The 20,506-nt window shown below is 30.6% G+C and overlaps 1 protein-coding gene across 50 annotated transcripts in view; it reads right to left on the bottom strand.

The window, feature by feature from the left end:
- The window catches only part of Bent (projectin protein bent), a 105,089-nt gene that overhangs the window by 65,862 nt on the left and 18,721 nt on the right, over positions 1-20,506 (bottom strand). For 19 of the 50 annotated variants that reach the window (XM_083046943.1, XM_083046931.1, XM_083046950.1 and 16 more), the window contains 73 exons: positions 20,068-20,271; positions 18,967-19,268; positions 18,112-18,329; positions 17,422-17,827; positions 17,100-17,272; positions 16,681-16,851; positions 16,506-16,585; positions 16,102-16,267; positions 15,555-15,695; positions 14,943-15,101; positions 14,544-14,594; positions 14,082-14,099; positions 13,304-13,351; positions 13,136-13,180; positions 13,009-13,047; positions 12,843-12,908; positions 12,707-12,757; positions 12,509-12,556; positions 12,011-12,082; positions 11,263-11,319; positions 11,143-11,187; positions 10,821-10,877; positions 10,641-10,700; positions 10,418-10,549; positions 10,122-10,271; positions 9,795-9,944; positions 9,676-9,726; positions 9,459-9,590; positions 9,238-9,369; positions 9,017-9,148; positions 8,759-8,890; positions 8,517-8,666; positions 8,397-8,447; positions 8,173-8,304; positions 7,956-8,087; positions 7,735-7,866; positions 7,514-7,645; positions 7,293-7,424; positions 7,058-7,207; positions 6,940-6,990; positions 6,712-6,855; positions 6,560-6,616; positions 6,290-6,463; positions 5,954-6,022; positions 5,827-5,880; positions 5,687-5,746; positions 5,558-5,611; positions 5,350-5,469; positions 5,036-5,092; positions 4,842-4,922; positions 4,701-4,757; positions 4,527-4,583; positions 4,394-4,450; positions 4,247-4,300; positions 4,077-4,145; positions 3,811-3,864; positions 3,684-3,728; positions 3,548-3,601; positions 3,135-3,191; positions 2,600-2,653; positions 2,401-2,433; positions 2,108-2,143; positions 1,952-1,990; positions 1,793-1,831; positions 1,621-1,659; positions 1,197-1,235; positions 1,062-1,100; positions 899-937; positions 764-802; positions 580-618; positions 441-479; positions 292-324; positions 126-173 (listed from right to left, as the gene is read on the bottom strand). In XM_083046943.1, coding sequence (XP_082903069.1) covers positions 126-173; positions 292-324; positions 441-479; positions 580-618; positions 764-802; positions 899-937; positions 1,062-1,100; positions 1,197-1,235; positions 1,621-1,659; positions 1,793-1,831; positions 1,952-1,990; positions 2,108-2,143; positions 2,401-2,433; positions 2,600-2,653; positions 3,135-3,191; positions 3,548-3,601; positions 3,684-3,728; positions 3,811-3,864; positions 4,077-4,145; positions 4,247-4,300; positions 4,394-4,450; positions 4,527-4,583; positions 4,701-4,757; positions 4,842-4,922; positions 5,036-5,092; positions 5,350-5,469; positions 5,558-5,611; positions 5,687-5,746; positions 5,827-5,880; positions 5,954-6,022; positions 6,290-6,463; positions 6,560-6,616; positions 6,712-6,855; positions 6,940-6,990; positions 7,058-7,207; positions 7,293-7,424; positions 7,514-7,645; positions 7,735-7,866; positions 7,956-8,087; positions 8,173-8,304; positions 8,397-8,447; positions 8,517-8,666; positions 8,759-8,890; positions 9,017-9,148; positions 9,238-9,369; positions 9,459-9,590; positions 9,676-9,726; positions 9,795-9,944; positions 10,122-10,271; positions 10,418-10,549; positions 10,641-10,700; positions 10,821-10,877; positions 11,143-11,187; positions 11,263-11,319; positions 12,011-12,082; positions 12,509-12,556; positions 12,707-12,757; positions 12,843-12,908; positions 13,009-13,047; positions 13,136-13,180; positions 13,304-13,351; positions 14,082-14,099; positions 14,544-14,594; positions 14,943-15,101; positions 15,555-15,695; positions 16,102-16,267; positions 16,506-16,585; positions 16,681-16,851; positions 17,100-17,272; positions 17,422-17,827; positions 18,112-18,329; positions 18,967-19,268; positions 20,068-20,271 — 6,679 coding nt within the window. Of the gene's footprint in view, positions 1-125; positions 174-291; positions 325-440; positions 480-579; positions 619-763; positions 803-898; positions 938-1,061; positions 1,101-1,196; positions 1,236-1,620; positions 1,660-1,792; positions 1,832-1,951; positions 1,991-2,107; positions 2,144-2,400; positions 2,434-2,599; positions 2,654-3,134; positions 3,192-3,547; positions 3,602-3,683; positions 3,729-3,810; positions 3,865-4,076; positions 4,146-4,246; positions 4,301-4,393; positions 4,451-4,526; positions 4,584-4,700; positions 4,758-4,841; positions 4,923-5,035; positions 5,093-5,349; positions 5,470-5,557; positions 5,612-5,686; positions 5,747-5,826; positions 5,881-5,953; positions 6,023-6,289; positions 6,464-6,559; positions 6,617-6,711; positions 6,856-6,939; positions 6,991-7,057; positions 7,208-7,292; positions 7,425-7,513; positions 7,646-7,734; positions 7,867-7,955; positions 8,088-8,172; positions 8,305-8,396; positions 8,448-8,516; positions 8,667-8,758; positions 8,891-9,016; positions 9,149-9,237; positions 9,370-9,458; positions 9,591-9,675; positions 9,727-9,794; positions 9,945-10,121; positions 10,272-10,417; positions 10,550-10,640; positions 10,701-10,820; positions 10,878-11,142; positions 11,188-11,262; positions 11,320-12,010; positions 12,083-12,508; positions 12,557-12,706; positions 12,758-12,842; positions 12,909-13,008; positions 13,048-13,135; positions 13,181-13,303; positions 13,352-14,081; positions 14,100-14,543; positions 14,595-14,942; positions 15,102-15,554; positions 15,696-16,101; positions 16,268-16,505; positions 16,586-16,680; positions 16,852-17,099; positions 17,273-17,421; positions 17,828-18,111; positions 18,336-18,966; positions 19,269-20,067; positions 20,272-20,506 lie in introns of all 50 variants that reach the window. The other 31 variants (XM_083046979.1, XM_083046984.1, XM_083046983.1 and 28 more) reach the window with 29 other exon arrangements.

Here is a 20,506-nt window from a genome sequence, read left to right as displayed (position 1 = left end):
TAATTTCATACCTTTATAAAACTTGTCCAAATCCAATTTTAAATCATGTCTATATATGTGTGTAAATCTTAGATTGTAATATCTATTGCATATATATGTATATGTGTATTATATATCAAGTGTACCTTTGCTTCTTGTGATTTAGCCGTAAGTTTCGTCGTGGATTCCTCTTTCTACAAATAGCAAAACGTTCTCTATTTCAATGTGTCTTATTAATTGCTGAATGTTATCTTTTAAATAAATTAAACTATGTTGTCAAATGTGTGTAAGACTAAAGCGATATAAGTGTACCTTTGTTTCCTCTGCTTTGGATTTAACTTCCACCTAAAAGTGTATGTGTAAGATTTAATTCGAGATTATTATGACCGAGCAATTTAAAACTATGATTACTGATTCAGGATTATAACGAATGTAACATGTAATAAGTGTATTGTGTATACCTTCGGTTCGTCTAGCTTAGGTTTGGCTTTCGATATCTCCTAAAAATGTACGAATAATATTTCATAATCGCAGATTCGTCATATAATAATTTTCCTAATATTGTTTCTTGTGTGTTTCTGTGTCAAAATTTATGTTTACCTTTAATTCTTCTGGTTTAGCCTTAGGCTTTTCCTCAACCTAAAAGTGTTCGTGTAATTGTAATACTCACATATATGTATAAAATGTATAAAGTATAAAATGTATAAAATAAAATATAAAAATAAATAAAATTAACTTAAATAAAGTTTAAGAATGTTATGTATGTAATAAGTGTTTTGTGTACCTTCGGTTCGTTTAGCTTGGGTTTGGCCTTTGATATCTCCTAAAAATGTAGGAATAATATTTCATAATCGCGTATTCGTCATATAATTTTCCTAATATTGTCTTTTGTGCGTTTTTTGTCAACATTTACGTTTACCTTTAATTCTTCTGGTTTAGTCTTAGGCTTTTCCTCGACCTAAAAGTGTTCATGTAATTGTAATATTCACGTATATATGTGTATAAAGTATAAAGTGTATATAATAAAATATAAAAATAAATAATTAACAAATGGTAACATGTGTAATAAGTGTTTTGTGTACCTTTAGTTCGTCTAGCTTAGGTTTGGTCTTCGGTATCTCCTAAAAATGCAGGAATAATATTTCATAATCGCGTATTCGTCATATAATTTTCCTAATATTGTCTTTTGTGTGTTTTTTGTCAACATTTACGTTTACCTTTAATTCTTCTGGTTTAGCCTTAGGCTTTTCCTCGACCTAAAAGTATTCGTGTAATTGTAATATTCACGTATATATGTGTATAAGGTATAAAGTGTATAAAATAAAATATAAAAATAAATAAAATATAATAAAAAATATAACCATAAATGAAAGAAATAATTTTAAAAAACGTGTAATATATCTTGTCTTCTTCTCGTTTGGGTTTAAGTGTCGTTGCATGCTAAAAGTGTATGCATGTGTTTGAGTATTAAATTAGTTTTGCCTTGTTTAATGTATGCGTGAAATTGATTGAAAAAAACTACATCTCTATTTAAATTCTTCTTTTAATTGTCTTTGCTTAATTTTCTTGTGCTTTATAATTCCTATTTTAGATGTGTAATATAAATGTGTGTTGCGAGATAGAGTACAAGTGTTAATGTACCTTTACTTCCTCCGTTTTAAGTTTAGCTTTTGGTTCCTCCTAAAAGCGTATACACGTAAGATGAGATACAGTTTATTTTTGATGTCAATCGCGCTATAGTGTAGACTCATTTTAAAAGCCTAACTACTAGCTTTGTTATTAAAATACGTAGTGTGATAAATAATTTGTGTACCTTTGGTTCATCTGTTTTTGGCTTGGTCTTTGGCACTTCCTGAAACGTGTACACGTGTTGTTTAACTATCTGCATTTATTTGTTTTTATTCGTTATATATTTTGTATATTTTTTCCATCAATCATAAATTATACTTGTTACAAGATAGTGTAAGTGTACCTTTACTTCCTCTGCTTTTGGCTTAACCTTCGGTTCCTCCTAAAAGTGTAAGACGTGTTAAATGACGCTTTCTTTTTCGTTTCAATCGGCTATGATATAATTGAATCCATTAAATTCAATGATAAGAAGCTCGATATAAAAAGTGTTTTCGTATACCTTCGGTTCGACTTTGGGTTTGGCTTTTGGTTCCACCTAAAAATGTTGGAAACATGTTTAAATGTGAACGGAAATGTTTTAAGTCACGCACTTTTTTATGGCATTATGTTGTTAAATATATCGCTGCTAGTTTTTGTGGCCTTGGAAAAAAAGTATCTCATTGCATTTTATGCATTATGTTTTAATTATAGCTGTATATATATACATATATAAAGTATTAAAGAATAACAGTGTTAAATGCCAGCGATAAAATGTTATGCATAAAAATATAATAGTATAATTGTTTTGTATACCTTCGCCTCTCCCGGTTTAGGCTTAGCTTCCTCCTAAAACGTAGTAATAACGTTTTCAAAGCTGTGTTTTTAAAATATAAATTTAATATCATACACTTTTTTTCTGAGATATAAATCTAATTTTATGAAACAAAGATTTAAAATAAATTAATCATATTAGACAACTTGTACCCGTATATGAAAGTGTGCTTTTGTGTACCTTAGGTGTTTCCGGCTTTCCGGGAGTTTTTGGTTTCGTAATCGATTCCTCTTTCTAGAAAAATAATTTTATCGTAAGATTTATTATATATGTTGTATACGAAAGTGTATATTTATTTATATATGTATAAACTCTATATGTATATAAAAGATATATATAAAAGATATATATAATATACAGAAATATACAGAAATATACAGATATATATAGATATTTTATGATTAACAAATTTGTATAAATAATTATGTTAATAGATAATATTGTTTTATATTTTTATTTGCATTTTATAAATTTGCAGTATAATGCATAAAAAGATTTGCATGCTAATGATATATTAATAATAATAATAATATTTCTAAAGCATATTATAGCGGCGTTGCACAATTATTGTTAATAATAAGTATTTGTCTCATCAAAAAATGTATAAATAATTATATAAATATTGTATTATTTCCTGCATTGTGAAATGTATAATTAAAGTCTTATTCATTCCACATATTTATAATTGTGATATAATTAATACGTATTCCTGTACCTTAGACTCATCCACGGGTTTCTTCTTCTTCTTTGGTTTCAAAACTTGTTCTTGATCCTGAACAATATTTTTATAATAAAATTGTAGAGATTTAAAGAAGAACAAGAAGAAGAAGAAGAACAAAAAGAAGAAGAACATAAGAGAAGAAGAAAATTGTTATCATAAAGAATAGGAGAGACTATATCACAAAGATGTTTAACTTGATAGGAAATGTCAACGCATATCTGCAAAGACATAGTTTTGAAGATTATAACAGAGAAAGAGAGGGAAAGAGAGAAAGTAAAGAATGTGTCAAAGATTATAGTGCAGAGAAAAGTGAAGAGAATCGATTACGTGATTAAACACATAAGGTGAAAAGAAAAAGAGAAAGAGTCAATGATTATAGCATTGACAGATTACGAAGATCTTTATACCTCAGATCCTTCTGTTGATTTAGTCGACGACCTACGTCTAGTGGACAGCTTTTTCTAAAATATTGCGCAAAAATGTAAAATAAAATAGTCGAAAAATGTGTCATATGTATCGATATATTCCAATAAAGTTTTGTACCTTGGGCACTTCCTCCTTGTCAAGTGTAGAATCAGTGTCTTTGTTCTAAAATAAAAAGAAAAGAAAAAGATACGTATACTTATTCTGTATGTGTTTCGAATGCGTGTAATTGTATGTGTGAGTGTACCTTGGCTTTTGTGGATTTATTCTCATCTATTTTGTGTTCAGGTATATCACTCTCCTGAAAATATTAAAAGATCAAATTTAATCGAAGAGCCCCCTCTTTCTCGCAATTGGCGGATGTAAAAAATAAATGAAGATATACAAAAAATCTAGAGATATTAATTATATAATATAATATAATTAATTTCAATATTGATTGAAGTTAATATTTAGAAAAATATAACTGTGTTTATTTAAGTATCTATTAATGTGAGTGTGAAAAGTGTATACCGTGGATTCCTTGAGTTTGCTTATGCTGCTCCTAGGTTTGGATGTAAGTTTAAGTGTAGATGTAGGTTCCTGTTGATGTCATAGACAGATTTAAAAAATTACCGATTACCGAATAAGTATAAAATATTTTAACGATATACGCGCGAATAATTGTTGTAAATATATACTACCTCGACTTTGTCTCGACCGTTCTTATACGGTGTAACTCTGGAATTCCGCGAATCCTAAAATACCGATAAAAAAATTACGTAAATTACGATTTACATTGCGAGTAGCAGAATAAATATGATATTAAACACAATTCGCGTATTTTGTACCTCTAGTATTTTGATAGGTTTCGGCGCGTCATCCTCGGTTATCGAAGCCCAAATATCCTATGATCGCGTATTATTTTATTACATTAATCAGTACAAAAAGAATATGAGAAAAAAAGATGTATGTATTCTATACCTCAATATCATCATCGGATTCGTGCGTTTGTGGTTTAGTGACAGGGAGAGAAATGTCCTAAAATATTTAAAAAATAGATTGTTTTATGGTATGTGTATTTTATATATAATTAATTATCTCATTATATAATGTGTATGAATATGTGTGCGTGTATAAATATGTATGTACGTGTACCTTATCGACTGTGACGGGTTTCTGTTCGCGTTCGATAGATTTCGGTGCCCATACGTCCTAAAATAATACATCAATTAAGAAAAAAAAAATTATAATAAAGTTTATATTGTGCGCGATATGATGATATCTAATCTAACTAACATAATTGTAATGTGTGTAGTAAGTTTTGACATCTCGGTCGAGTGGAGATTTGTATGATGTGTCTGTGAGATTTGAGATGTCCTAAAATAACAGTATATACTTTATTAAAATGTTCCACATGTGTGTAAGTATAAGATATAAAAGTATGAACTGCTATATGAATTGTTATATGTTTGTGTTTTTAATGTGTGTACCTCATGATGTGAGACGTGTCTATCATCGCGTCCTTTTGTTTTCGGCGCCAATTTATCCTAAAATTTTTACAAAAAAAAATCTCGTATGTATGCATAAAGTATTATAACACTGAATATTTTTAATAAAAAATAATTTTGCATTTATTTCGCGCATATTATATTTTGAAAGAACATTTTGTTTCAGATTTACTTCGGATTTATATCGATTATCTCTCTTCCAATCAAGAAATAATATATATAAATAAAAAAAATGAATCAATGAATCACTATTATGCGAATATTATTATTATTCTATTTCATCATCTATTATCTACCTCATTATTTTGCGTCGATTTGACTTCGCGTATTTTTGGTTTGTCCAAAGGTGAACTATCTACGTCAGTTCGATCGTCAGATTTCGACACACGTCTCTTAATTTTAGTTACCGGTGTATTCTATAATAATGATACTTTTATGACATCTCCAATATTTTATAAAAGTGTATACAGATTATGCGTTTAAAATGTGTTTTACGTAATGTACCTCGTCATTTTTGTGCGGTTTATGTTCACGTTCCTTCCGCTCGGACCAAATATCCTAAAAGTATTGATGTTAAAAAAAATATAAAGAAATCTATATAAGGTGATGTAATGTGTAATGTGTAATGTGTACCTCGACTTTTTCGTCAGATTGTCGACGAGATAGTGGTTTATCTTTAGGTTTTAGCGAATCCTATAATAATATCGTATTTGAATTATTGTGTTCTCTTGTTGACTCAATCTACAATAATAATTAAAAATATTTTAATGTACCTCGTTATTTTTATGTGATCTATGTTCACGTTCCTTCTGCTTGGACCAAATATCCTAAAAATATCGATGTTAAAAAAATATGTAAAAAAATTAAATTATATAGAATGTAATGTGTAGTGTAACGTGCCACGTGTACCTCAATTTCTTCGTCAGACTGACGACGAGATGGTGGTTTATCTTTAGCTTTTGGCAAATCCTAGAATATAATATTAGATTTAAAATATTACATATACTCTTGTAAATTCGCGCTATTGGTGATACGACATTTATTTAATAAATTAATTTACAATGTCAAATTTTGGAATCAATATCTTTCGACTTGATTGTTCTACAATATTATATATTATATATAGAAATATATTTAAAAAAAAAATATATATATGTATATATATGCATGTATATTTTATCTATTTAAGGAAAAATATATAAATATGTATGTGTATGTAATAAATGTGTTATATACCTCAACTTTCTCATCAGATTTGTGTAAATGTGTTCTGTCTATATCGTGTAGATGTGGCTTAACCTTTAATATTTCGTCAGATTTGTGTGGTTGTGTTTTAGCCGTGATTATATCATGTGGAAGTGTCTTGTGTTTCACTTCATCGGATTTGTGTGTTTTATCTTTCGATATGTCCTTAAATAATATGAAAAATATTATATATTTCCTTTTTGATGCTCTCTCTTATTTATATACGTAAGTGATAATTAGTTAATAAATATATTCGCGTACTTTGTCGTGTTTTTTGGAATCTACATCACGCATTCTCGGCTTAGTCGGTGAAATATCCTAGAAATAACAATAATTTCGAAAAAGATAAATATAAGAGAAATTTTGTAAACTCTCGTTCCCTACGCAATTTCATATGCATATGCATTATATACCTCTTCGTCAGATTTCTGCGGATATATTTTATGCATGCGTGTGTCACGTGGAAGTGTCTTATCTTTTGAAACTTCATCAATTTTATGTGGAAGTATTTTAGTTGTAGGTGTGTCACGCAAATGTACTTTTTCTTTCGGAGTATCCTAAAATAAAATATATTTTTTAAATTGTATAATCTTTTCTAAAGAGTTTTGCCAGAATAATATTTATCATTTAAATCTGCATACTTCGTCACGTTTTTTAGAGTCAGTATCATCCTTTTTACTCGCCCAAATGTCCTAAAAAATTGACGTTTTAAAAATAAATAATTTATGACGATTATGCGCGACAATATATTTTCTATACCTCAATCTCTTCGTCAGATTTCTGCGGATGTATTTTATGTGTGCGTGTGTCACGTGGAAGTGTTTTATCTTTTGAAACTTCATCGATTTTATGCGGAAGTGTTCTGCTCGTAGATGTGTCAGGCAAATATGTTTTCTCTTTCGGAGTATCCTAAAATAATATATTTAAAATTTTATAATAAAAAATTTTTGAGCTACTTGCGAAAATTATTTAGGATTTAGATATATTTGCATACTTCGTCACGATGTATTTTATGTGTGGGTGTGTCACGTGGAAGTGTTTTATCTTTTGAAATTTCATCAATTTTATGCGGAAGTGTTTTGCTCGTAGTTGTGTCACGCAGATATGTTTTCTCTTTCGGAGTATCCTAAAATAATATATTTAAAGTTTTAATCCTTTATAAAAAATTTTGTGCTACTTGCAAAAAATATTTAGGATTTAGATATATTTGCATACTTCGTCACGATGTATTTTATGTGTGAGTGTGTCACGTGGAAGTGTTTTATCTTTGAAAACTTCGTCAATTTTATGCGGAAGTGTTTTGCTCGTAGTTGTGTCACGCAAATATGTTTTCTCTTTCGGAGTATCCTAAAATAATATATTTAAAGTTTTAATCCTTTATAAAAAATTTTGTGCTACTTGCAAAAAATATTTAGGATTTAGATATATTTGCATACTTCGTCACGATGTATTTTATGTGTGAGTGTGTCACGTGGAAGTGTTTTATCTTTGAAAACTTCGTCAATTTTATGCGGAAGTGTTTTGCTCGTAGTTGTGTCACGCAAATATGTTTTCTCTTTCGGAGTATCCTAAAATAATATATTTAAAGTTTTAATCCTTTATAAAAAATTTTGTGCTACTTGCAAAAAATATTTAGGATTTAGATATATTTGCATACTTCGTCACGATGTATTTTATGTGTGGGTGTGTCACGTGGAAGTGTTTTATCTTTGAAAACTTCGTCAATTTTATGCGGAAGTGTTTTGCTCGTAGATGTGTCAGGCAAATATGTTTTCTCTTTCGGAGTATCCTAAAATAATATATTTAAAATTTTATAATTAAAAATTTTTGAGCTACTTGCAAAAATTATTTAGGATTTAGATATATTTGCATACTTTGTCACGATGTATTTTATGTGTGAGTGTGTCACGTGGAAGTGTTTTATCTTTTGAAACTTCATCGATTTTATGTGGAAGTGTTTTGCTCGTAGATGTGTCAAGCAAATATGTTTTTTCTTTCGGAGTATCCTATAATAATATATTAAAAATTTTATAATCTTATATCAAAAATGTATGAGCTACTTGCGAAAATTATTTAAGATTTAGATATATTTGCATACTTTGTCACGTTTTTTAGGTTCAGTATCGCGCTTTTCACTTGCCCAAATGTCCTAAAAAAATTGATGTTTTTAAAGATAAATAATTTATGCCGATTATGCGTGACAATACGATTTCTATACCTCAATCTCTTCGTCAGATTTCTGCGGATGTATTTTGTGCGTAGATGTGTCACGTGGAAGTGTTTTATCTTTGGAAACTTCGTCAATTTTATGCGGAAGTATTTTGCTCGTAATTGTGTCACGCAAATATGTTTCCTCTTTCGGAGTAATCTAAAATAATATATTTAGAATTTTATTATCTCATATCAAAAATTTGTGAGCTACTTGCGAAAATTATTTAAGATTTAGATATATTTGCATACTTCGTCACGATGTATTTTATGTGTGGGTGTGTCACGTGGAAGTGTTTTATCTTTGGAAACTTCGTCAATTTTATGCGGAAGTGTTTTGCTCGTAGTTGTGTCACGCAGATATGTTTTCTCTTTCGGAGTATCCTAAAATAATATATTTAAAGTTTTAATCTTTTGTATCCTAAAATAATATATTTAAAGTTTTAATCTTTTGTAAAAAATTTTGTGCTACTTGCGAAAAATATTTAGGATTTAGATATATTTGCATACTTCGTCACGATGTATTTTATGTGTGGGTGTGTCACGTGGAAGTGTTTTATCTTTTGAAACTTCGTCAATTTTATGCGGAAGTGTTTTGCTCGTAGTTGTGTCACGCAAATATGTTTTCTCTTTCGGAGTATCCTAAAATAATATATTTAAAGTTTTAATCTTTTGTAAAAAATGTTGTGCTACTTGCGAAAAATATTTAGGATTTAGATATATTTGCATACTTCGTCACGATGTATTTTATGTGTGGGTGTGTCACGTGGAAGTGTTTTATCTTTTGAAACTTCGTCAATTTTATGCGGAAGTGTTTTGCTCGTAGTTGTGTCACGCAAATATGTTTTCTCTTTCGGAGTATCCTAAAATAATATATTTAAAGTTTTAATCTTTTGTAAAAAATTTTGTGCTACTTGCGAAAAATATGTAGGATTTAGATATATTTGCATACTTCGTCATGATGTATTTTATGTGTGAGTGTGTCACGTGAAAGTGTTTTATCTTTTAAAACTTCGTCGATTTTATGTGGAAGTGTTTTGCTCGTAGATGTGTCAGGCAAATATGTTTTCTCTTTCGGAGTATCCTAAAATAATATATTTAAAATTTTATAATCAAAAATTTTTGAGCTACTTGCGAAAATTATTTAGGATTTAGATATATTTGCACACATTGTCATGTTTTTTAGAGTCAGTATCACGCTTTTTACTCGCCCAAATGTCCTAAAAAATTCATGTTTTTAAAGATAAATAATTTATGTTGATTATGCGCGACAATACGATTTCTCTACCTCAATCTCTTCGTCAGATTTCTGCGGATGTATTTTGTGCGTGGGTGTGTCACGTGGAAGTGTTTTATCTTTTGAAACTTCGTCGATTTTATGGGGAAGTGTTTTGCTCGTGGATGTGTCACGCAAATATGTTTTCTCTTTCGGAGTATCCTAAAATAATATATTCAAAGTTTTATAATACCTTATAAAAAATATTTATAATTTAGATATATTTGTCACGTTTTTTAAAATCAGTACGGCGTTTTTTACTCGCCCAAATGTCTTAAAATCATTGTTTTTTTTTATGAATATGTTTTTCATGCTTATACAATAATACGGTTTCTATACCTCAATCTCTTTATCAGATTTCTGCGGATGTATTGTATGTGTGGGTGTGTCACGTAAAAGTGTCTTATCTTCTGAAACTTCGCCGATTTTATGTGGAAGTGTTTTACTCGTAGATGTGTCAGGCAAATGTGTTTTTTCTGTCAGAGCATCCTAAAAATAATATATTTAAAATTTTATATTCTCTTGTAAAAAAATAATTCCAACTATTTGCAAAAAATTTTTGTGAATTAATTAAAAACTTTTTAATTAAGAATTAATTTGAGAATTTTTTCATTTAACGCGATTTCTAATTTTACCCTAATTTTCTCGTCAGATTTCTGCGGATGTGTTTTCTTTATCGTTGTATCAAGTGGAAGTGTTTTATCTTTCGATCTGACGTCAAATTTCTTTTGTGGGTAAGGTTTGTGTGTCTTGTCTGGTAATGTATCCTAAAATAATATTAATGTTAAATAATATGAAAGTATTATATGCTTTGAGATTAAAATGTGTAAGTGTAATAAGTATAATATATTCGCATACTCTGTAATGTGGCGCAGATTCATTATCACGTTCTCCCGGATTATGAATTCTCCACGCATCCTAAAATTGATAGTGTTGATAAGATGTATAATAACGCGTTTATAAAATAAATATAAATAAAATAGTTCTTATTATATAATTTATACTATATGTGTGTGTATATAATTTCTTTTTATATACCTCAAGTTCATCATCCGAATCGCGCACGCTTGGCTTAATCGCAGCTTGAGATGTATCCTAAAAAGTTTATATCTCGATATTATCTTTTACCCCAAACATTTAAAAATATTCGTTCTTTTTTAAAAGAAACTATATTAAATAAAATATATATGTTCAAGTTATATGTATAATGCGAAATATATTTCAGCTTACGATCGATTTCACGAATATACGAGATTACTTTGACTGTTTTCTGATATTTTATTTTTTATATTACGTATCTCAAAATTCGTGCAACGAATAGTATAACGATAGATACATCAAACGCCTCGTAATTTCTTACCGGTTTATCCTTATCGCGCCCTGTCGGTTTAGACGACCAAATATCCTAAAATTACGCAGTGTAATGTATGCTATTTTAATGAATAATGTACGATTGAGAGTAATATGTGTCATCATGTACCTGAATTTTTTCGTCGGGTGCGTGTATGTGTGGCTTGGTCTTCGATGTAAGTATGTTCTGGAAAGACAGTTGTTCCAGTATAAAAAAACAATAAAAAATAGATTAATTGATGTGATTAAATTATGTATAAGTAATTATGTATAATGTATCTCAATTGTTTACGAAATAGCCTTTGGCCTAAATACGGATATATTCTGTAACGATGCGACATAAATCTTTCTCGCTTGTTTCTTTCACAGATATACAGCTATAATGCGAATCTCTAGTTTCGACGTTTAAGTGATTTTTATAAACAAGTGTATCCTAACTTCTGTATCATATATTTATATAAGATTTCATAGAGTGTATGAATAAATTATATCTACAATTATAATCATGTATTTATTATTATGTTATTGTAAAATTACGCTTTAAAAGCTCTACAAAAACTATGTAAAAATTATTTAAAAAACTACTGAAGAAAAATAAATATTTATGACTTGAATTAAGACAGGCTGCTCTAACAAATAACAAAATACCGAATATCTAGCTTTTAATAAATTAAGAAAAAGTTAATTAGTATAAAATATTATGTAAATCCCTTCTTACGTCAATTTTGAGAAGGTATATTATATACTTACTTTGTTTATCAAAAATCATAACTAATGGTAATAACTAACTAATCAGTTAATTAGCAATAAAACATTTTGTTAGCACATTGTATAACTAATTGAAAACTTGATATATATTTTTTTCTTTTCTTTATTACCTTTTCGACAGTTGCTTTCTTCTTTTCTATGACAGAGGATCGTCTGCTTTCCACTTTGACTTCTTCCTCCGTCTAAATAAATTAAAATGTAAATAAATATCTCTCTCTAATATCAGTTCAAATACATCGTACTAATATCATACTATAATACCTTAGTATTTTAACTTATATAATATAACCAATATTTTTTATTTTTATCTCAAAGTAAGATTAATTAAAACAATTATTATTACATTTAATTATTATAAAGTCAACTATTTTTATATAATATGTTTTTATATAATATTTTATATAATATGTTATATAATGATGTTTTGATCTATTATTTATTCGATATTATAATTGCTTATTTCATTCAAATAATATAATAATAATAATAAAATTTAATATTTTTATATTTTTAATATTTTTTTCAAAAAAAGTAGTGTCGTAAAATTGTTTGTAATTGTACTTGGCAATGTCTGTATGTGATACGTGTATACAAATGTGTATGTGTACCTTCTGTATAGAAAGACGTCGTGGTGTTTCAGTGCCATCATCCGTTATCTGTACAATGATAATAAAATAAACAAAAATAAAAGTTTATATAGTAGAAAAAAAAATATGTATCTAGTAGTATAGAATGAACTATTTTATAGTCATAGCTTGCAAAGCTATATTTACAAGATTCAATATTATAACAATATTTTCTCATACCTGAGTCTTGATAATCGAGCTGCGACGGCTTTCTGTCTTGAGTTCTTCCACCTGAAATATAACAATTTGCGTGTAAAACTTGTCTTTGTAAAATCCGTATAATTATCCTTTCAAATAACTGATGATTGATGCTCACTCTGCTGACTGACTCTTTACGAGCTGCTACAGTTTTCTCGGCTTTAAGCGTGGCTTCTTGAGATACCTATATAAATAATATCACATATATAATACAAATTAAAAAATTAATTTACAATAAGTTGAATTGTGTGACTGCATAGTTAGTGTGTGCGAATTATATTCACCTCTTTGGATTCGGTCTCTTGTTTCTTTATAATCTTTTTCTGGAGAAAAAAAATTAAAATTTTAAGAGACAGTCAATTAGAATAATAACAACAAATAAATTATATTTGCGAAGATAATCGCACTCACCTTTTCCTCTTCTTTTTTGTCTTCAATTTTCTCGGCGAGTTTTTTCTATAAACGAAAATATAAATAATGTAAATTAGTCGTTATATATTATTTTCATGATAATATTTAAGCAAGCTAGTAATTAAGACAAAAATAGAGAAAAAAACAAATATTAGATTATGTTCTTACCTTAATAGATTTTTTTTCTTCAACATTATTTACGATTTCTTCGTCCTTCTGCATATGCAAAGAAATAAAATGACGTTAGCAAAGTATTACACTGATGTAATGTTTTGGAATACATAAGTAATAATGTCAAAAATACAAGAAAGCACAAATACAATTTAAAATAATATTCAATTTTAACTAGCCTAAAGTTTCGATATTTTTCTATGTTTGCTAAATTTCATGCACAGATACATGCAATGCGAAAAGAAAGCCAAGCATGCAAAAATTCGAATAGCGAGATAACAAGATTAAATCTTATATATCAGTGTAAGGTAATTTTAAAGGAACCAGCTTCTGGGATTTGAGGAAGAATACGCTTTCTTATGAGTTTTCGAAAACCTGCATTTCTTAAGCAAAGTAAAATAAAGCGGTTGCTTTTAAAGCGCACAAGAGACTCGTTCGAAGAAACATAGCGGATAAGCCGAAATCATAAGCGAATATACTGCGAAAAATAAAATAATATAAGCAGAGATACACACATGGCGCAAAACTAATAAATATTAATTGCATAAAGATAATTTTACAGCTGCAAAATAAGATCTTTACAGCTGCAAGAAAGAAACTGCTTGCAGCAGTTTACACACATCTATATCTTGCAAATTGGCGAAATATTTTGCCAAAAGCTTCAAGCCGCAGAACAAATTGTTAAATTTGTTCGAGCAGAATTACTTTTCGAGCGCATACATGACACCAAATTTTAGCTGACAATGAGTTCAAGCTTCCGATACTTTACACTCACCTGTAAGATCTCCATTTTCTGAAACAAAATGTATCTTTATTTTTCTTTGTATATTTTATATAATATTTTATATAATATATTTCTAAATATTTTTTATATATTATTTTGAATAATTTTTTAAATTATTTAATTATTTTTTTAATAATAATTAATAATTATAAATTCATTTCATTAACTAATCAACTAAAAGACTATTATCTATAATATATATCTTTGTGTACACTATATAAATATAAAAAACTTTTATAAATATTCTGGCACACACAGTACACATAAGCGACAAGGTAAAGGTATAACAGATGACAAAATAGATACAAACAAAAATTATGATAGGTGAATAGGAAAGTGCAGAAACCATTAATAATTATTATCGTAGTGTAAAGTGTTCTGATTATGTACTGTTCTCTTTTCGTAGATTTTGTACTTAATTTTTTTAAATTAAAAAAAGTAATTGCATCGTACCTTCCCAACCCCTGGTTTATAGATACCATTCGGTTTCAGATCGGGTTTATCCTTGAAAATAACAGAAGAAAAAAATGATTTATCCTATGAAGAGAAAATATGCGCATGACGTAATTTAAATTTAATTAGTTTGTATAAAAGAAACAAAAAAATAGTTTAAATAAATTCATAATTTATATAATTATATAACATATAATAAAAACTTTATTGGATAATTTATTTGAAAATAAAATCAAATAATGTAAAATTGATGTTATCTCGTCAAAAGAAGAACAATATATTATTATCAAACTATGTTATATTATTGAATAAAAAAGAGTTCTAAATTGAAAAAAGATGGAATCTATATATTAGTGTCGGTATATGTTTGTGTATGTATGTATATATGTGTGTATGTACCTCGACGCGAGATATAACTTCAGAGTCCGATTCCTCGAAAATGGCTTCTGTGCTGATAATACTGGACTCAATTACACTCACCACTTCTTCCTCTTCTTCTTCTTCCTCATATTCTTCCTCTGATCCTTCATCCTCGTCGTCCCATACCGAACTTATTACCTTTCGTGTCGAGAGAAGTGTTCAACAATATGACAATTGTCGCGTCGAGGGATTGAAAGATCGATCGTTTTTACGATTTATATAAGCACATTACTTTAATGCAACTTTAAAATCTATAATTTACTTAAATATCAATTATCAATCAAAATAAATAATTACCTAAACATAAATTTCTTTCCTAAAAGAATTATTTTTTAAAACGTTATTTTTTTTATTATAATAGTAATTATTTTTAGATAGTTGCGAAGATAAAAAGACGTCTCTATTAAACTTTGCAAAACGATCGATCTTTCTGCATCTGTATTACGTTGTTTGTAGTCAGTGTAAGAATATTTTGTTAATCACAAGAAAGTATATTAATGGAAAAGGGAATAAGGGGGAGCAACGGAAAATTAAATAAAAATTAAATAAAAATAAAATTTTGATTAATCCGCTCATATAATCGATCGCTACCTTCTCCTCTTTCTTTTCCTCTTTTTTCTCTTCGACCTTCTTTTCCACCTTTTTCTCTTCCTCTTTCTTCTCTTCTTTCTTCTCCACCTTTTTCTTTTTCTTTTCCTCCTCCTCTTCGTCTTTCTTCTTCTCCTCTTTCTTCTGCAATTTAATGAAGGGTTTGCATGCGACATGGGGGAAACATATCTCATTCACAAATGATCATCGAAATCATTGCAAAAATATTGGTTTAAATACACAAAAATTCTAAAATTTTGCTTCAACCAACATGTCAATTTTTTTATAAGGATATTAAAATTGAATTATTTTATAATTATTCACATTCATATATATTTCGGATTTACGTAAAAAAAGGGATGACTCTTAATTTTAATTCAACATGCTGATCTTTCACGGAAAGACCTAAAATTTCTTTGAATCCATGTTGGAATACGGGATTTACATAAAAATAGATAAGGAATTTTAACGAGAATTTGCATCCATGTATCTCTCGATATAGATGTAGTTCACGATTAAAATATAATTCAGAACAAACAAAATTACTTACTTTAACGACGAGTCGAGCCGACGATTCGTTTTGTCCATATTCGTTGCTTACGACGACTTTATACGTTCCTGAGAATTCTGTCGATGCTGAGGTGATGGTCAGTTTCATATCCAGGCCATTGAAGGAAATCATGATGTCCTTCGTCGCTTTGACGACCGTCGAATCTCTGCATTGTATCGCGTCAATTATTATAAAGTAGCCGCGAAAATTTCGTAAGAAAATTCATAATATGTAAAAAGTAAAAAATTGTCAACTATAAGATATTAATCAAATTATTTCTCAGTAAACATTAGTTATTTATAGATTATTTATTTTTATGATATAAAATACAATTTTTTAAATAATTATACATATTATAAAAATATCACATTAATAAAAACAGCTTATTTTTATTAAACACATACCTGTACCACGTGACGGTGACTTTCCGATCTTGCGTTGAGAGAATGGCAATGAGTTCGACCGTCTTGCCTTCCTCGACAGTCTGGCAATAAAAGATAGAAGATTAAATTAATTAAGAAAAGAATTTTAATAATCTCTTTTTTTTATTTAAAAAAAATTTGTTTTAAAAATATTTACAATTGATTTGAGGCCGGTAACAATTTTCGGTTTCTCTCCTTGATCTGGAATTTCTGTCACTTCCACTACTTGCGATGTAGCTTCTCCCTTTTCGTTGCGTGCCACTAATTTGTACACGCCTTTGTCTGTCGTTGTCATTTGTTCGATTTCGAGTTTGACGGTAAATTCACCCTACGTTCGAAAAAAATTTGTTTATCAAATGTAAAATAATTTTTTAAAAACTAATTATATTATAATATCATAGCATGTGTCGAAAAGTTTTTCAATTGCTACTTTTACAGTTACACACGATGTATCAGTGCTAGTAAAAATAAAAAAAAAATTCTGCTTCTAAATTATAACTACAACTCTTTTTCTGATTATTTATGATTTTATTAATTTTATCGCAATGTAATTTTATATTATATAATAGAACTTACTTCTTTGACTTGCTCGACATGATACTTGTGCCTGTTATCCTGTTTAACGGCTTGACTTTCCTTAAACCAGGTGCAGTCGGGCGCAAATTGGGAAAGAACGTGGCATTCGACCACCACGGTCTTCTTTTTAACAATCTTCACAACTTTCGGCTTCTCCTTAATTACGGGTATAACTGAAATCATGATCGAAATTATTATGATAATTAGTGTACCTATTCGAATTTAATTCTAAAATCATTTTTTACAATTAGATTAGAGATGATAACATTATATACGTGTTATGTAAAATTTAATTTAAAGAAAGCAGAAAGAAAAAACTTACTTTCGACGTTCAACGTAAGATTGGCGCTGAGTTCGCCGAGCTCGTTCTTGATGTTGCACTTGTAGAGACCGGAATCGTCTGGTCCTGGATCGTTCAGGCTCAATTTGATGTAGTAGATGTCCTCCTTCTCTTGGACGATGCTGATGGAAATCTTCGATGATTCTTTCACCACCTTGCCAGCGAGGGTCCACACAATCTGCGGTTTCGGCTTCGCCTTCACCTTACAGTCCATGATAACGAGCTTGCCTTTGTTTTGCGATTGTATTCGCGGCTTCTCCACGAACGTCGGTCCGTCTCCTTCCGGCTCCGGTTCCGCTTCGATATTCAAATTCAGATTGGCGTTGCTTTCGCCGTGTTCATTCTTCACGTGACACCTGTACGTCCCGCCATCCGGTCCTGACGGATCCTGTTGTTGCCAAGAACAATTTAAAATGATTTCACTAAGTCAAGAATTTATAAAATGTAATTAGACATCCCATCATATCATCTATATGATATCCCAATCATTTAAAAAATATTATTTGTAAATTTTATAGAGAACCAAAGATTTATAATATATAAAATAATATATAAAAATTATATCGAGATTCTAAATGTTTAAGAATTTTAAAGACATACATTTATTTTAATACTTATAATTAAAAGAAATAATCAGAATCGTTTTTAAAGAAGTCACATTCAAAGAATGACCTTTATTTCCATGATAAGTTCGTAGATGTCCTCTTCGACTGTCTTGGTCTTGATCGAGATCTTCGACGACTCCTTGACTACGTTGGTGCCGCGGAACCACGTGACTTCCGGCTTAGGGTTCGCCTTGCACTTGCACTTCATGGTGATCAGCGTACCGTTCTCGTTCGGGATGATGCGAGGTTTCTCGACAAAGGACGGAGCGAAACCCGCGCCCTCCTCTGCATCTTGGAAAGATCCACGGTTAGACGTCGTCGACGAAGATACGAGCGTCGCTTCCGGGTGCGCATTAGGACACCGGAAGCGCGATCTCCGTCGCGGTCGCGGGTCATCGATGACGACTCGCGACCGCGCGATTTCTGATGACGTTAGTCGTGTTGTTGGCAGCTTAATGAGAGTTACGAAGCGAACTTACAGAGACTTTCACGATTGGTTAGCAATAGCGCGGCTGTGCTTACCTGGTGGAACCGATTCGTCGCGATCGACGCGATCTTTTCATCGAAAGAAATCGCTTGTCGTCTTTACCGGAAGTGCGATCATAGAATGTATTTATATTTCGCACGAAGGAGTCTCGAAGAAAGTCGATTTCGGGATTCGATATGGACGAACGAAGTCGACAGGAGGGATCTCATTGTCCGAACTATTTACAACTTTGATTTTTCGAACGAAAAAAATATATATGGAAAATATCGAGCTGTCTCTAATTTCGAAACTTATCTCGCTGATCGCAATTAAAAGTCCGGTGAATTCTTGAACGATTCGATAATATATAAAGAAACATTTAATACAGATGATGAACTTGACAATCGTCGGGACATCACAATGAGAGCCCTCCCGAGCGCTTCGAGGGGGACTTGCCTTGGAAGTTGAGGGAGATGTTGGCGTTACTCTCGCCGAAGTTGTTAAAAGCGTTGCAACGGTAATTTCCACCGTCGGCCTTGGTCGGATTCGAGATCTCGAGGGTCAGCAGGTACGTGTCCTTGCCGGTGGCCTTGCGCAACATTTTCACGCGCTTGCTGTCGGCGATCGTTTTCTGACCCTGGTACCACGTTATGTCCGGCACCGGATGTGCCTCCAGGATGCACTCCATGATGAGTATATCGCCCTCCTGGCGGATCGTCGGTTTCTTCGGGAATCGCGGCGGCTTACCATCCGGTATTCTGCGTAAATCGACACGTCAGACATCGAGAAACGCCGACTCCGCCATTAAATGGACGAGCGTAAAGTCTTTTCGATGAACGACGGTCGTTTCTCGTCTCTATCGTTCCTGCTACTGTAATATTCTCGAAGACGCGGCGCGATGTTGAGGAAAGGAATCGCGAGCTCTCTTTCTCGTGATCTTAATCTGCCAAAATTCTTTAATTGAAGCAGATTTATGTTTTTTTAATTCAAACGAAGCTTGCGACTTCTATCTATCTAATATATCTTAAATGCAGATATTCACAGACTTGGAAAAGATATAAATTGTCATAAAAAGATTTTTGAAAAGAAATTTTTACTTAGATAATGATCTTAGAATCTAGAAAAGATTGAGAAAATGTGAACTAAATGTTATATGAGCAAATATCTGCAATATATATTCATTAGCATAATTTGATCAAATAACTTTCAGACTCTTTTTAAAATCGTAAAATATTGTTTTACAACAGTATACAATTAAGTATAATGGACTAAATTCTGAAAAATCATTAAAAAAAAAGAGAGATGACAAAATTCGAGAGAAAGATATTTATACCTACGTCATTATAAAATTTTATTTCGCTTCGCCATAAATTTTTTTTTTTTTAATTAATCCATTACACTTACGACACCGTCACAATTTGCGTTGCAATTAATTCGAGAAAGTTGCAACGCAAGTTTTCATCACGCCGCGTCGGAGAATCGAAGAAGCGCGACAATTCGCAGGACACAATATGTCAAGGAGGATAAATTTCTCTCCTTTTCTTTCTCGATGCCTACTTGAGCTTGTCGCCACCCTCGAAGTTTAGATTAATGGTCGCCACCCCCTGGCCGTGCTTGTTCTTCGCCACGGCTCTGTACTCGCCCGCGTCCGCCTTCGCCACGTTGTCGATCCTCAGCCTCGCGAGATGATACAGCTTCTGATCGAGCTCCAGGGACGTGTTGAACCGTCCGCCCTCTTTCACCTCCTCGGTACCGTGATACCTGCGTGATCGTCGCCAGATGCGCCAAGTCCAAGTATCCGTTCAATACCGATTTTTGCATCGCGAATCGCGAGCGCGCGCTTGGAAGTCTACACGTTTGCAAACTTTGAATGTCGGAGAAGAATTTTCGAGTTTATCTTGATATAGTAATTAATATAAAAATTAATATATTAATATGTTAATAATATATTAATATATTATAATATATTAATATATTTAATATATTAATATATTAT

Source organism: Prenolepis imparis, unplaced genomic scaffold (assembly GCF_030444845.1).
Source record: "Prenolepis imparis isolate NDT839.2.m4 unplaced genomic scaffold, iyPreImpa1.0 SCAF_9, whole genome shotgun sequence".
Taxonomy (NCBI): Eukaryota; Metazoa; Arthropoda; class Insecta; order Hymenoptera; family Formicidae; genus Prenolepis; species Prenolepis imparis.
This window is presented reverse-complemented; position numbering and strand designations above follow the sequence as displayed.